At 42.9% G+C, this 14648-nt stretch overlaps 1 protein-coding gene across 1 annotated transcript in view; it reads right to left on the reverse strand.

Moving 5' to 3' along the window:
* Positions 1-6516: 6516 nt before the first annotated feature.
* The window catches only part of PLA2G4A (phospholipase A2 group IVA), an 87370-nt gene continuing 79238 nt past the window's right edge, over positions 6517-14648 (reverse strand). The window contains exons 16-19 of the mRNA XM_086753938.1: positions 14085-14269; positions 11716-11911; positions 11348-11505; positions 6517-10028 (exon numbers count right to left, since the gene is read on the reverse strand). Coding sequence (XP_086610064.1) covers positions 9897-10028; positions 11348-11505; positions 11716-11911; positions 14085-14269 — 671 coding nt within the window. The 3' untranslated portion in view covers positions 6517-9896. The remainder of the gene's footprint in view (positions 10029-11347; positions 11506-11715; positions 11912-14084; positions 14270-14648) is intronic.

The following is a 14648-nucleotide window of genomic DNA, read 5'->3' on the forward strand; positions in this document are numbered from 1 at the left end:
CTGGCTTACAGTAGTTAGCCAATGAAAGGACTCCAGCTCTGTCACTTAAGCTCTCTGGCAGCCTTCACATACCCTCACCCACACGTTACCATTGGGGCTCCAGAACAAAGCACCCTGCTCCCGGGCTTTTTTTATTTCCACCAGCGTGTTTTCCCCCCCTGTGTATATCAGTCATGTTGTTGGCTCAGTCCAAACCTCTCCTGGTAAATCCTTTGAAGTCAGTGCACCAAAACATGCTTTAGAAACAAAGCATTAAATAAAAAGGAAAAAAACAGACACTGATTAAAGACCGCTCGCCACCCGGGCTACGCGAGTCAGGGACGGGTCACAGCCGCCATGGTTTGACAGAAGGGGAGCTCACAGCAGAAGAAAGAGTGGCTGGTTTTAGTGTAAAACACAATTGTAGGCTGAAGTCTGGGATTTTGAATTTTCATTCAAATAGACTGAAATTTGGCTGATGTTGTGTGCAGCTATTTATAATCTCTTACAAGAAAAACATCTATGTTAAAGTGTTTGCTGTGTGAAACACCTAAGGCGACAGCCCTGAAGATGGAGAGAGGCTTTCTGCCTCTATTAGTGTGTAAAGCACATACCAAGAAAATCAATATCCTTCGGTGTTTACCCGTTTTTCATGTACTCCCAGTTTTTAGCTAGAAGGTCACTTTCATCACATTTGGCTGCATGCACAACTCACCCTCCTCGCTATTGGTACCAAATCATGCACAAGCAAAACAACAAACCCTGAACCCGTCACTCTGCTGCCTTTACTGACACATGAACTAAACATCAGGGCAATGATCCTTTTTACTTTTAATATTTCCTTTAGCTGGATGGGGCTCTGAGCAACCTGATCGGGTTGGAGATGTCCCTGCTCCTTGCAGGGGGGTTGGACTGGATGGGCTTTAAAGAGTCTTTCCAACCCTAACCATTCTATGATTCTATGAAATGTGCACTGGCCTCCAAAGACTAGAAGAAAAGTGGGTCGGGTTTGCTCCTGAGCAATGACAGTTCATAAGCTGAACTTACATTTTAAATATGTGTATTTAGCCGTATAAATATCTCTGTCATCTAGAAGATTGTATTTCTTCTATTTCAAACATCCCAATATCTTCTTGCTTTATGGCAGCTGGAGGTAAAGAGAAGATTTCTATTTTTCTGTGGCAGCTTGAAAGCCTGAAGCAGATGGAGAAGAGGTCGGCTTTGTGAAAAAGACAATTGTCTTATTTCCCCCATGTACTTCCACTTGGCAAATATAAAGTCTAAGGTGAGTAATGGTGGATTATGGCCTCCTACATTTTTGTGGAATAAGTCATCGGAACTGCCCTGTGAATGGCAGGGTTTGTCCACAATGGGTAGAGCAAAGAAGGGAAGCCTTCTCCTCATGCACCGCCCTGCCCTCAGCTCCTTGCAGCCTGGAGACTTTGGAGACACAGCTACTTACACGTATTGCACTGAAACACTATGCTTTTGATGATTTAGTGCAAAGAAGGACCAGCTCCACATCCACGCCCCGGCTGGGCCAGGGCTGCAGTGTGGGAGCAGAATCCCAAGGCTCCGGATCAGGGCAGTGGATGCCGTGGCTCCAGGGGGTCATCAGGGAAGCTGGAAACAGCAACGAAACTACCGGGAACTGCTGCTTCCAGGGTGGCCACAGGGCCAGCACGCCTCTTCTTTGGTATTTTCCATACTGAAAGCGAGTTGCAAAACACCAGATCTTCCAGTGAACCAGAAACCTTTTTGTTGTTGGTTTTTTTGTTTTGTTTTGGTTTGGTTTGTTTTTGCCACAGCCACATCCAGAGCTGCTTAGCTACCGGGCAGCTGCCTGATGCTCCATCACACCACCCCACACCCCACCGCTGGATCTTCTGGCTACCCCAGCTCACACCTGGCCCTCATGCTGGTCTGGAGAACAGCATCTCGGTGGACAATAAGTGCCCGTTCGCTCTCATGCGGTACGGTTTCCGAGCAGATGGTGGCAGCAGGAAGATGAGTGCTGGGGTGGGCAGGGAAGTGAGCTGAATTTTAAGGTGTTCTTCTATGGAAGCTGTGACCTTTTTCTGTTTCCATTAGTCATATTTGATAAAGTGACCCAGGGTTTCCATGATCTCCTTTACTGCTGGATGCACCCATTACCCATCAGTGACCTAATGAGGCCTACTAATTACAGGCATCTCACTAATCCAGGCATCGTTTCCATATCTTGCTTCAGAAGTGCCATGGAAGAGCAACAAGGAAAAGGGAGCACAGATGTTCGTCTTGGGGAATTAAGAACATACAACACTGGTGAACAGCTTCTGCATCTTGCTGCTGAAACCCATGGCTGCACAGTCCTCCCGCGCCACGCACACTGTCGGCATGCCATCGGTCCCGGGGTCACCGCCTGCTTGCTGGCAGCCAGCACATCAGAGTAAGGGAGAAATGGTTCAGGCTCAAAAAGCAAACAAAAATAAAAGAAGAAAAGGAAGTGGCTGGTGAGGGTTTCGGATGCCAGATTATTACCTCATTTATTTTCTGGAAAGCCCTTGTCCCATGCTGCCTGAAAAAAGCGACACGAAAGACGCACGGGCATGCAGTAACAAAAAAAGGTCTAACATCTGGTGGGTTACTGAAACCTGCTCTAAACCTGCACAGAAGAGGCTTTTCCACCTGAGGATGACGGGGGAAATGTGGCTTTAAACAAGATGCTAAAAGAGACTTGAAGCAGAGGGAAGAACAGCAAATGAGAGTTAATCAGCATTAGTAACTTGCTGAACCTCCCCAAGGTAAAATGAGCACCAGTTCAACACGGGAAGAGGTTACTGAAGGCAAAACTTCTTAATTGGTGTTTTTCTCCAGCTTTATTAGGCAAATAGGAACACGCTAAGCCCTGCACAGGCTGTTGGGTCATGTGTTCCTCCTAGACTTAATCATCAGCTGCGAGCGCTGCAACGGGATGGCAAAACCAAGCTTCAGAGGCGGCCCAGGGCGTGTGGCCCACTTCAGCACCAACGGGGTTTTCCACCACTGGTTCAGATCTCGTTTCAGGCTCTGCTCCCGCCGCGTTCGCTCATCCCGCCCCGGGGTCCACGGGCAAACAAGGTCATGGCTCCTCTGCAGCTGTCACCTTCCGGAAAGCAGGAGCCCTGGGGCTACGGACAGACGGACGGACTTGCACATCCGTGTTTGCCAGTGTGCGGATACTAACAACTCAGCCTCTCAGGCTGTGTCTGTCTGCTGACAGCTAGCACGGATTCGTTAGTGTCATAAACAGCGTTTGACTATTATACAAAAATGTCCTGTAGCAAATCCCTGGGGTTTAACAAAATGGGACTGGAAGGAAGGATTTGTGTTAAATCCACAGCTGCAAAGTATCGGTGTTTCTCGTTCCCAAACACGCTGGCAAATTCTCTTAATGTCATCACGTTAATTCCGTTTCGTATTTTCCAGAACACACCCTAAACAACGTGTTGGCAACCAAACGTATGTAGCGTGTGTTTAGCACAAGCTGGATGCGGAACATGCCTCTTACATTAACCTTCTCAACTTAGGCGCTTAACGATCTGCCTTACAGAAGAGGCGAGCTTCCATCTCCCGGGCAGAGCCAGTGCGGGCCCTGTCCATTCGTCCCTGCCACCCCGTCCAGAAAGCTGGGCGAGGAGCAGATAGGAGGATAAATTAGAAAACGGTAACAAAGAAACTGTGTAACTTTTCCTATGTACCTTGCTCTGCAATGGCAGAAGTTACAGTTTCACACCCAAATAAGAACGGAGCTGCCTATTTTTCTCTGCTGACTTTTGACTAGCCTAAGGAAATGCATCTAGCTGAGAATTAGAGGGGAACACGAGGGCCGAACCCATCCCAAAGCACTGGGGTTTCTGCTTCTAACTAGGCCACAGGCTTCAGTGAGGACACACCGGAAGAGCATTGCTCTGATACATGTTTTGAGCATAAAGTTGGGTCGACATTCAGCTCCCTGAGGTTTTTCTGGCCTCGGGAAGACCGCACAAATGGGGTTGGTGGCTTCTGGTGCAGATGGAGGCGCAGGGGAGCCCAAAGCACTGGCAGGGTGATCCGCCCCTGCAGACATCGGACGTCCCTCCCGCCCCAGCCCTTGCACCGGCGCCTGGTGGCCCCGTCATGGCCAGGGTTTCCCTTTCAGTGCCCCCTTTGCCCTCACCTGTTTCTCAGACCCAGCTGTACCTGTGGCACTGCTGGGGTCCAGATCTTCCCTCCCACACTGGGGCTCCCCTAGCTCATGGCTGCCAGCTTCGGGTCTTTTCTTCTATCCCCACGCACCTCCCGAAAAATCCTACAGAGAACAGAAGTTTTTTAGCGTGGCCTTTGATCCTTGATTTCTACTTGAGCCAAATTTTTATGGCTTGGTACTCACGCTTTAAATGGTCATATAAGGAATTCCTGTTCCCGTTCTATTTTTATTTTTTTTATTGTATTTTTTGGTTAGTCTAAAGGTTAACAAGTCACTGTCATCTTCACTGCCGCACTGCCTGTTCTTTGCATGCAAAACCCTCTCATGTTTTTGTTGTCATGGGGAATTCCTTACCTGTGAACTGTGACGGTCTTTACTTTTACCTAGCGTGAGAAGGGCCAGCGTCTGTAACTTAATTGGGTGAGTCACGTTAATACACAGATCAGCCCGTACGCGAAGTGCAAAAGCAGTAAGAGTGATGGGTGAATTTACAGCTTCAGGAAATGCCTACATGCTTTTGCTTTGAGCGAGCATCAGAGCAAACACGTGTTATGTAAATGCATGTGGTTGCACAACACGCTCCTCGGTGTTACCGATTTCGCATCCATTTGTGTGCACGGAGCGGCTGAACAGCTCTCCTCAAAAATGAGCCTGGCGATGCTCTCAAGGCCAAGATCCGTGGGTGATCCGGGCCGTGTTAAAGAGAACGCCGCAGCCCATTTACACTGACTTCTCAAGTTTCATCTCACAGACAAAATATGCCGGGTCAAACCAGAAAGCGCGTTTGTGGTGGCCCCGTTTCCCTGCCAAAATGAATTTTCTTCTCGCTGATGCAAACACTCTTGAGGTCAACGCTCTCATGCTTTCCAGGTCAATAGGATTTTATTCTGAGCATTCGCTTCCGCTGCTGAAGAAAAACCACAAGCAGAGATTTCAGATACCTATCCCCGCAGCTGGAGACTGCCCAAAGGTCCTTCAGGAAAGAAATGCAACCTCAGGGCCAGGTTTGGTGCCAGGAGCAGGACAAAGGCTGAGCTCTTTGCAGTCGCTCCAGGCTAGCGTGATGGCACTTCCATATCCCGCAGGCATCACCTGAAACAACCTCTGACAACTGAAATAATTCATTCTCTAAACCCACCTTCTACCATCTTCTAGGTATACACGTGTTCAGCTGGAAAACAATATTGCAGGCATAAAATAGATGAACAAGGGATTGAAGGAAGGGAAAATGAGAAACCATGGACTAACTTTGTAGGCTAAGGAAAAAATGTTTTTTTGGTTTCCAATCAAGTTGCCAGATGTGGAAGAGGGAATTTTTTTTGCATTATTATTCTCCTTTGGCATAATTGTTAATATAGTGTGTGACTAAGACTTTTGTAGTCTTAGTCTCTGCTCTGCAGCTGAACTGAATTAAGGTTTCTATTTCTAAGTTTCTGATCATCCCAAGATGGATTTCTTCATTAGAAGCTTATGGACACAGAATTTAGAAAGGTTTTGTTCGAGACTGTAGCAAAATTGCAGTTATGAACTTACCAATGAGGTTCTAGGGAGCCTGAAATACTTCAAATATTTGAAAAAGTTAGGAATAGGGGTTTTTTATGACTTTTTTTTTTTTTTTAACAGAGGAAAAGGGACTCCTGCCCTGGCAGACAGTCTGCTCCAAAATGAGAAAACCCACACCAGTACCTGCAGTACTGCAAGGTCCCAGCAGTGCCGGCTCAGGAGAGTTTGGTGCATATCTAGACACTTGCTATTGCCTCCACAGACGTTTTAGACCACAAGCCTTTGATGCCTCTAATATTTTACTCTTAGACTTACTGGTCATAGCTGACCCTGAGCCTTATTCCCTATACAGTAACAGGAGAAAAATATTTACACCTTTTCTATCAGAATGATGCCCTTGCATTCTGAAGTACCTGCAAAAGCTAGACTGCTCCTGGTTTTCAGCAAACAGAAGCAACAGGCCAGCAGCTATTTGATCTGCTTTTTAAGAAATTCAAGATTAAAGGCAGCAAAGACCCAACACCCGTACTGCCATTCGCTGTAGCAGCTCTGAGCAGAACAGCACAAAATATCCAGCAGAGTGTTGATACCAAAATACATCGGGACAAATAAAACCGGATTGATGTGCTGTCCCCACACACTGAACCGTGCAAAGAAGTTGTCATTATAACATTAAAACTAAAAAGACAAACACGCAAAACCTTCGATTTCCTGCTTGTGAGGTGTCCCACCAGGTTCCACACACCATCGAGCCGTCCCACGTCTCTTCACAATAAAAGTGAGAATGTCACATAAATGATCAAAATAAACTGTCTGAGAACAGTAGGTGCCAAATATAGTTAAGTTTTATTTTTTAATTGTCTGATAACACTGTGATAATATAAACTGTATAAAGCATGACAAAACACTTCCATAAAACAGAGTAGGTACATATTATAAAATAAAAAATAAAAATATTATGTTAACAAAAGGAAAAAACATTAAAATATTACAATAAAATAAAGTACCAATTTCTTCTTGTATTCAAAAATTTATTGAAAATATTTAAATTATGCAGTACTAAGATAAGTTACTTTTATTTTCTCTCTTGACTTTAAACATGCAGTAACTCAAACAGAAATAAAACCTATTAATCGATACAGAAAATGCTATTAATCATGTAACATTGCATGGCATAGATTTAAGGAGGGATGACGCAGTGTCTGCTAAAAGAAATGCATTATACTTACTTCTCTTCCCATGGGCTTATAGATTTCAGCAATTAAAAATAGCTCAATAGTTCACAATAAAAGGAACAGCCACTGAATTAGCAACAAACTGATAAACAGGCAGTTATTGTAAAAATTGTCAGAAAACTACGAAACACAAGATCAGCTACGCTTCAAGCTATGACACCAAGCTGTGTAGTGCAGTTGACATGCTGGAGGGGAGGGATGCCATCCAGAGGGACCCTGACAGGCTGGAGAGATGGGCCCGTGCCAACCTCATGAAGTTCAACCAGGCCAAGTGCCAGGTCCTGCATGTGGATCGTGGCAATCCCAGGCACAAATACAGGCTGGGCAGAGAACGGATCGAGAGCAGCCCTGAGGAGAAGGACTTGGGAGTGCTGGTGGACGAGAAGCTCAACATGAGCTGGCAATGGGCGCTTGCAGCCCAGAAGGCCACCAGCAGCAATGTGGCCAGCAGGTCGAGGGAGGTGATTCTGTCCCTCTCCTCTGCTCTCATGAGAGAGTACCTGCAGTACTGTGTCCAGCTCTGGAGCCCCCAACATCAGAAGGACATGGACCAGTTGGAGAGGGTTCAGAGGAAGCCACAAAGATGATCAGAGGGCTGGAGCACCTCTCCTATGAGGACAGGCTGAGAGAGTTGGGGCTGTTCAGCCTGGAGAAGAGAAGGCTCTGGGGAGACCTTAAAGCGGCCTTCCAGTACCTAAAAGGGGCCTAAAGGAAAGACAGGGAGAAACTCTTTAGCAGGGCCTGTTGTGACAGGACAAGGTGTAATGGTTTTAAACTAAAAGAGGGCAGATTTAGACCGGATATAAGGAAGAAATTTTTTACACTAACGGTTGTAGAACTCTGGCACAGGTTGCCCAGCGAGCTGGCGGATGCCCCATCCCTGGAAACATTCAAGGCCAGGTTGGATGAAACCCTGAGCAACCTGATCTAGTCGTAGATGTCCTTGCTTCTTGCAAGGGGGTTGGACTAGAAGACCTTTGAAGGCCCCTTCCAACCCTAACCATTCTATGATTCTACAACTCAAATAGTGTGTGCATAAAGTGGTGGCATTCATTACGATCATCTTTGCATTTGCGAGGATCCTGACAGCCCTATCAGAAATATAGAGGGTGAAATCTGAACCCTATTAAAGTCAACAGAGATCTTGAGAGCAAATTTCCACCTACAGTTCTTGAAGAGAAACACACGTGCCTTCTAACCATGATACTGCAAATAATCTTACTTAAAACACATCTTATTTTCACCATAGCGATACTCCTAGTGAAAGGAGAGCTTTTCTCCCTGATCTGCTGTGGAGCACTGGACAAGCAACAGCAGGGCAGCTGGGGATGTATTTTTCCCCCTTCTCACCTCATCAAATAGCTTTGTGTGTTCTTTTGCATTAACTTTCAGAGATAGCAATCTCTCCTTGAACTAAACTATTCAGCCCCTACCATCTTCTTCAAACTCCAGAAGAAAGCAGCTAAGGAACAACTGCTGGGACTGTCAGGTGCATTCGCTGAGAGTTAATCCCATGAACTTTAAAAAAAAAAGGAACAAGCCAGCCAAAGGCCCCAAAAATGTGTGACTCTTGTACACAGTGCAAGGCCACCAGTGACCTCGTCGGTTCAGTTTGCTTTTTCCCACTTGCCAATTACATTATTTCAAAGGAGGCCGGAACTTTTCAGAGACATGACTGCATTTCTCTATGCATTTGCAGAGCTATCGCAACATCTGTTGAGATGGTACTACAATAATCGATGTCTATGGACGTTGAATAATGAAAGACCGTGCTAAAAATATAATTTTTTAAAATAGCCCTTAACACACAAACTACTTCACATTCTTACCTGGGAACATTTTATCTATCCCCAGTGAAAATTGCCACTGTTCCTTTGCAGAAATGCAATGCTTCTAATCATGATCAAATGCAAAACCACTTTTAATTTATCTATAAAGATTTTGGTCAGAAATACATGAACTAACAATAATTTAACACACAGCTGCTATAACTCAAGAATTCAAGCAATGTAATTTTGTGGAAAAAGAAAATATAACAAGTTGGATTTTTTGCTAAGTAGATACGTACACTCTTAAACAGTAGCAAACTGGAGTTAAATTTTTGTGAAAATATTTGCGACTGAAAGATTCAAGAGCAGAGCTTTCTTAGCATCAGTTACAAAAGCTCTACTAGCATTAATAATCACCTGAGGATCCTACTTGAAAAATCAAAGATGTATAAACGCCATTTCTTTGATAACCATTTGTTATCAGAAGTTTGTTGCTGATTTTTTTTAAGAGACACCATTCATGCAAGAAAAGTGAAATCTGAAACACAGCCGGATGACGGAGTTTTGGTAAGGCCAATACAATCGATGGTTATTAGTGAGTAAAACCCCTTCCAGTACAAGGAATCAACCTTACCAGAGCTAATAAGCAGCCAAGCGACTCAGTACACCGGCCAGCTGCTGTTGCCTCGCAGCAGTTAGCGACTTTTCAAACCAAAGTCAGAGGAAATCTCATTAATACAAAGCGGAGTGGAATCTGGGCCCAAGCCCAGGTATACAAATTGTCTCTGTTCCAAAATTTCATTCTATTATGTTTCTAATTCCATCTTACATTTGAAGATATATCTAGTTTACATCAATTTACATAAAAAATCAGACAATTGCCCGTCTACGAGAAACCAGTGTTTACAATTTTGAAAGAAAAAAAAAAAAGACACTGAACCGAATGACCATAGTCAAAATAAACTAATTCCATAGTTTTTTAAAATAATGATATCAGCATACTGAAATGTCTTCAATATTTTTAGTTTTTAAAAAAAAAAAGAAGTAGAAAATTATATTGAAACTTGAAAATTCACAAGAAAATGTTTTCAGGAATTTTGCACAGCCCTGTTCAGGAGCAGTGATGCTCTAATGATGTCTTTTTGACTCCAGTTATAAAGACAGAAACAGCTTCTTGAAGGAGTGGGACGTACGAGACACCCTCTACGTATGGTTGTTGTTAAGACTGTTCTTATTAAAGAATCTCCTTGCTTCAACACTGCTAAGCGACACAGAGCAGCGAGACGGGTTCTCTTTTCTGTATTCAATGCTTTCCATCATAGCTTCCTTGATCACCTGAAAAACAGTGAAAAAAGTGTCACTCAGGGAAATAACTGACATTCAAATGATTTATTAACTGATGGAAAAGACCCCTTCGGATGTTAACAGCTGTTGCTCCTGCTTTTGTCGCTGCTCCACCATTGAACAAAGTGACAGCTGAGTATTATTATGAATGCTATTTTCTTGATTGTAAGGGTTTTAATGTAGTTAAAACTGATTTTAATGTAATTAATAAAGCTATAACAGGATGTCACCACTGTCAAAGACGTCACGCAAGAATACACATCATTTAAAGCAAGTCCCAGTGAAATTCTGAAGGGTAAAACAAAACACTGAGAAAATCCATACTTAAAGGATACAGAAAGTAACTATCTTAAGAAAGAGTAAATCTTGCTTTTGCTTCCTTTGTCCTGAAGTAACAAGATTTGTTCACCATATTGAAAAACAATAAATTATTTCTTTATCTGGGATGATCAATTTATACTTGAATATGACAAGTCACTCTATGGACGTGAAAATCAGTATATATAAAGAACTGAGTATAAAATTCTGAATATAATGTCTACATCCTGTGCAGACACCTTTGTTCAGTTACTCTTCAGGACTTTTGATGGTAAAATGACAAAACAGAGGAACCAAATTCAAAAGAATATGAATTGGAATGGATCCTAACAACTGCAGGCTCAAACACCAGGAAAAGCACACATACTACATTCCAATAGCTCTTCCATTTGGAAGATGGTCACAATATTTCATCAATCATCTTAGCCCCAGAAATACTGTTTAGACTTTCTTCCCCGCCCCCCCACCGGAAAGCACCTCTGGCCTTTTCAGCAGCTTATTTGTTCAGCAGCATATTGCTATTTCAGTGCTTCAGAAACAGAGGTCAAGTGAAAAGACTGAATTCTCTTCACCTAATTCTCACTGTGTACCTCATCCAATTCTCTTCAGGTACCTCCAGCCACTCTATTACCTGCAGTGATGCGACTCTCATCTCCTTCCCAGGCTGGAAGGATGCAAGTTGACCATGCCACAGTTTGTGCGTGCCTCTACACAAGCTCATGAAGAACTTACCTAGGGTACACTCCAGCCCTCATTAAAATAAAGCAGATTTTTTCCACTGACTTTAATGGGCTTTGATCCAGCCTCAATTCTGAGAATAGCAAGGGGCACAACTAAATGCAGGAAGCACCTGATATGTCGTAACAATCAGGCAAACACTGAAGCAAACCCCTGTGCTTTCTGTATGACAGATTTAGGGCTTTATTCACATCACCTACTTTCCTATTTAACAATCTAGACCCTTGAAGCCCCTTCCATACTGGCATACATACATCTATGTTATTGAGGGTGTTGAACTCCATGAGATCATGAAGCCTCTTGAAAGCCTCATTGGGATACTGGAAGTTGAAGGTGGAGAACGGTGTATTGGGATCATCAAAAATGTCAAAGTCTGCAAAATCCTTCTCTTCCTGCGTTTCTCTTGGAACGCCTGCGTACAGAACAAATACAAAAATATAATCTAAATGTTAGGTCTGAGGACTTACCATCTTACTTTTTAATGGCTCTTTTGAAATCCCTAACTACTACAGATAGACTTAAGAGTTATTTCAGAGACAAAACATTTCTAGCATGTAATCATTATGTCATTATAAAGCTTCAAAGGAACAGCTAGATTTAGCATCAGAAACTGTGTGCTCACCTGGAGCTTTGTACTTCCGGAAGTTGATGTTGGCCAAAACAAAATGGATTATAGTTGGACAGTCTTTCTCTGAAGAGGTATCCTTTGGTTTGAAAACATAGCACTCCTTCATGCCCTCTCGATCAAAAACATTTGGGTCTATTTTCGGGAAAGGCAGCTTGTTCATTTTGGCCCATTTTTCAGCGAGCAAAATTTCCTGGAAAGATAACAAAGATCAGGTGCATATAACCATCCACTGCAAAGTGAGATTTCATGTAGAGAGACACATGTCAAACTGGTTACTAAAAGTGGTTTTATTAACTCACGCTTCTTTAAGGCAGGAGGACTGACCAAGTTAATCTTTGTATAGACGACTCAGTATGGCAAACTGAGCACCTAATTCGGCCTGCCCTGTCTTCACCACCTGCGATGATTCACAGGAAGGAAAGAGCTGGTCTGTCACATAAATCTTTGGATAAATTTACAGAGCTGACAGCTAGAAAAAACCATCCGTAATTTTACTTGCAAACTGAGTATCAGTGCTATGGAAACCAATGAGAGTTAATAAACACCGATCCACGCATTGTTATGTCCACAGTCACATCACAGCACAGAACAACATCTGAAAGCATGCTAAGTGAAGAAGTAAGTCTGGAAAACAGTCTTTTTTTCCCTCATGACAACTCAGTAAACAAAATAATTGGTAAATAATGACTCAAAAGCATGTAATGAGGGTGTGTGAGAGGGAGAAGAGGGAAGGTCAACATTTTTATCTTGGTTTTGAATGAAATAGGGCCCTTCTTTGGGCAACTGTTTTGGATAACGCAAGAGATTAAAAGATAGTGGGTGTAAAATGATAAAAAAAAAAAAGACTAGAGTCATTGACTTCAGCTGGCTGATTTCCCTATGTGTTAGAGTAATAAAAGTATGTTAGGGCGCTACCATAGATACAGACCAGCTCTGGAACTGGCATTTACTCTTTGTAATGCAAGAACCACCAATGGAACTGCGCAGCCAGTAAACAAAACCGGTTTCTGTCCTTTAGGCCATTAGCATACAGCCTCTGCTTGTGGACTATACCTGTGTATTAGCAGGAGGTACGTCACTCTCTTTATTATACACATATTTGCGCTTCAGAAATAATAAACCATTCCCTTCAATGGTGGCTTCATGAAAACCTAAGGCACCATTTAATTTTCCCATCATTTTTTTTCTTGCGTAAAAGGATTTTGCCTTTTGGAAACTGGAGTTTACAGAAAAGCCTTCAGGATACCACTTGGCTTCCAATCAACCTCTCCATGTTATGTTATGTTCCCCAAAATGGAAAAGAAAATTGCAGCTGACAGAGACAGAAAGCCCAATGCATAGGCTAAGAGTAACAGAGAAGACTATACACAGCCTTTTGCGTAGACTCTGCATATAGAACACAACATAGCCAGAGGAAAAATATGTTTCAGAGGAGATGGCGGTGCTGTGTCAGCAAATTACCTGACAGGGAAAATCTTCAGTCATGACAAAAATTAAGACAAATTTTTAAACAAATAGAAAATTATAGGAAGAAACAGACTGTGGGGTTCAGTCAATTAAGGAAAAATGAAGGATCTCGGCACTAGTACGAGTCTTCTCAGTGCTCTACTCTTCCAGGTAGTCCCCAAGAGACCTAGAGATTGCAGAAGTTATTCCTTTTTATTCTCCTGAAGCTTTTTTTAACTTGCATTTGACAACACCGATGTAGAGTTAATTTTGCTACTGCTGTTATTTTCTTATGTTGTTTGGGGGTTTTGTCCCTCCATAGCAAGGGGAACAAAAAAAAAATACTCTGTTCTTAATGAAATTTCTCTGTAAAATAACAAAGAATGCCAACTGTTTCTCAAACAGGCAAGTTTTCTTGGTTTCCTTAAAAATTATTGTTTAAAATCCACGAGTTTCAAATAAATATTGCCTCTTTATTGAGTACCTCACAATACCCTCCCAAGTGCTGCTTTTTCTGTATTAGCTACCCAAATGATCCAACATTACACAGCTGTACAGAGCTAGAGCACTAGCACAATGGTAAATGACTTAGTTGTTTAATACTGACATAAAATAAAATTCTGCAATTCAGTGTGAAGGCAAGACTTCCATAAAAACAACAGAGCTACTACTTCAAATGAATTATATTAGCCTTTTTTTTTTTTGTGTCATTTGTCTCATGTGAGTCATGTAAACAGGAACTGAGGCAGAGTTCAATATTCTGCCTTGACGTGGAAACAAATTGCTCCAATGCTGTCAATGCAATAGCCTTCCAGCCTTCTGGAACCATGAAATGTGCAACCAACCTGACTGGAAGAATACAACTGAGTCAACTTAAATTTATGAGCACAAAGAAAGGAATGGTCCATCTTACTTACTTTGAAAGGAGGGCTGGAATCACTTGGCCTCGCTGAAAAATCAAAAGAGATTATGAGATCAACGCCTCTTTGAGGTCTTAAGATAAGCGGGTATGGCAGGTTAAATGTAAGCCCACTGTCCACTATATGAATCTTCTTGCTCTTCACATCTAGTGGCTCGTATATCCTCTCAAACTCATCAGGATCTGCACAGAACAAATGAAAACAAAGCAGGAACATACCAGCTAAGAACCGAAATTCTGACAGGCTTTCCAGTGTTTCCCCAAGTACTAAGAATTCCACAGAATTCAAACTGTACAGTATCCCAGCTAAACATACCATGAACTCATGTGTAATCTTAACTCTCATCTTAACAACCGGACAATGAGGGGAAATAAACAGAGCTGGAAGGGACCTCAGGCAGTCAAGTACACAAATGCCCTGTCCCCAGGCAGAAGCAGGGGTGGCTCAAGGCAAAACCGACGGGGACAAATGGCCAGGTTTAATCCTAGCCTTCCCAGCTTTACCCCTTCATCCCTAGTAACCCATACACAAAGGAAAGTGTTTATGAGACATTAAGAGGTA

Source organism: Chlamydotis macqueenii, chromosome 8 (genome assembly GCF_036417535.1).
Source record: "Chlamydotis macqueenii isolate bChlMac1 chromosome 8, bChlMac1.mat, whole genome shotgun sequence".
Classification (NCBI taxonomy): Eukaryota; Metazoa; Chordata; class Aves; order Otidiformes; family Otididae; genus Chlamydotis; species Chlamydotis macqueenii.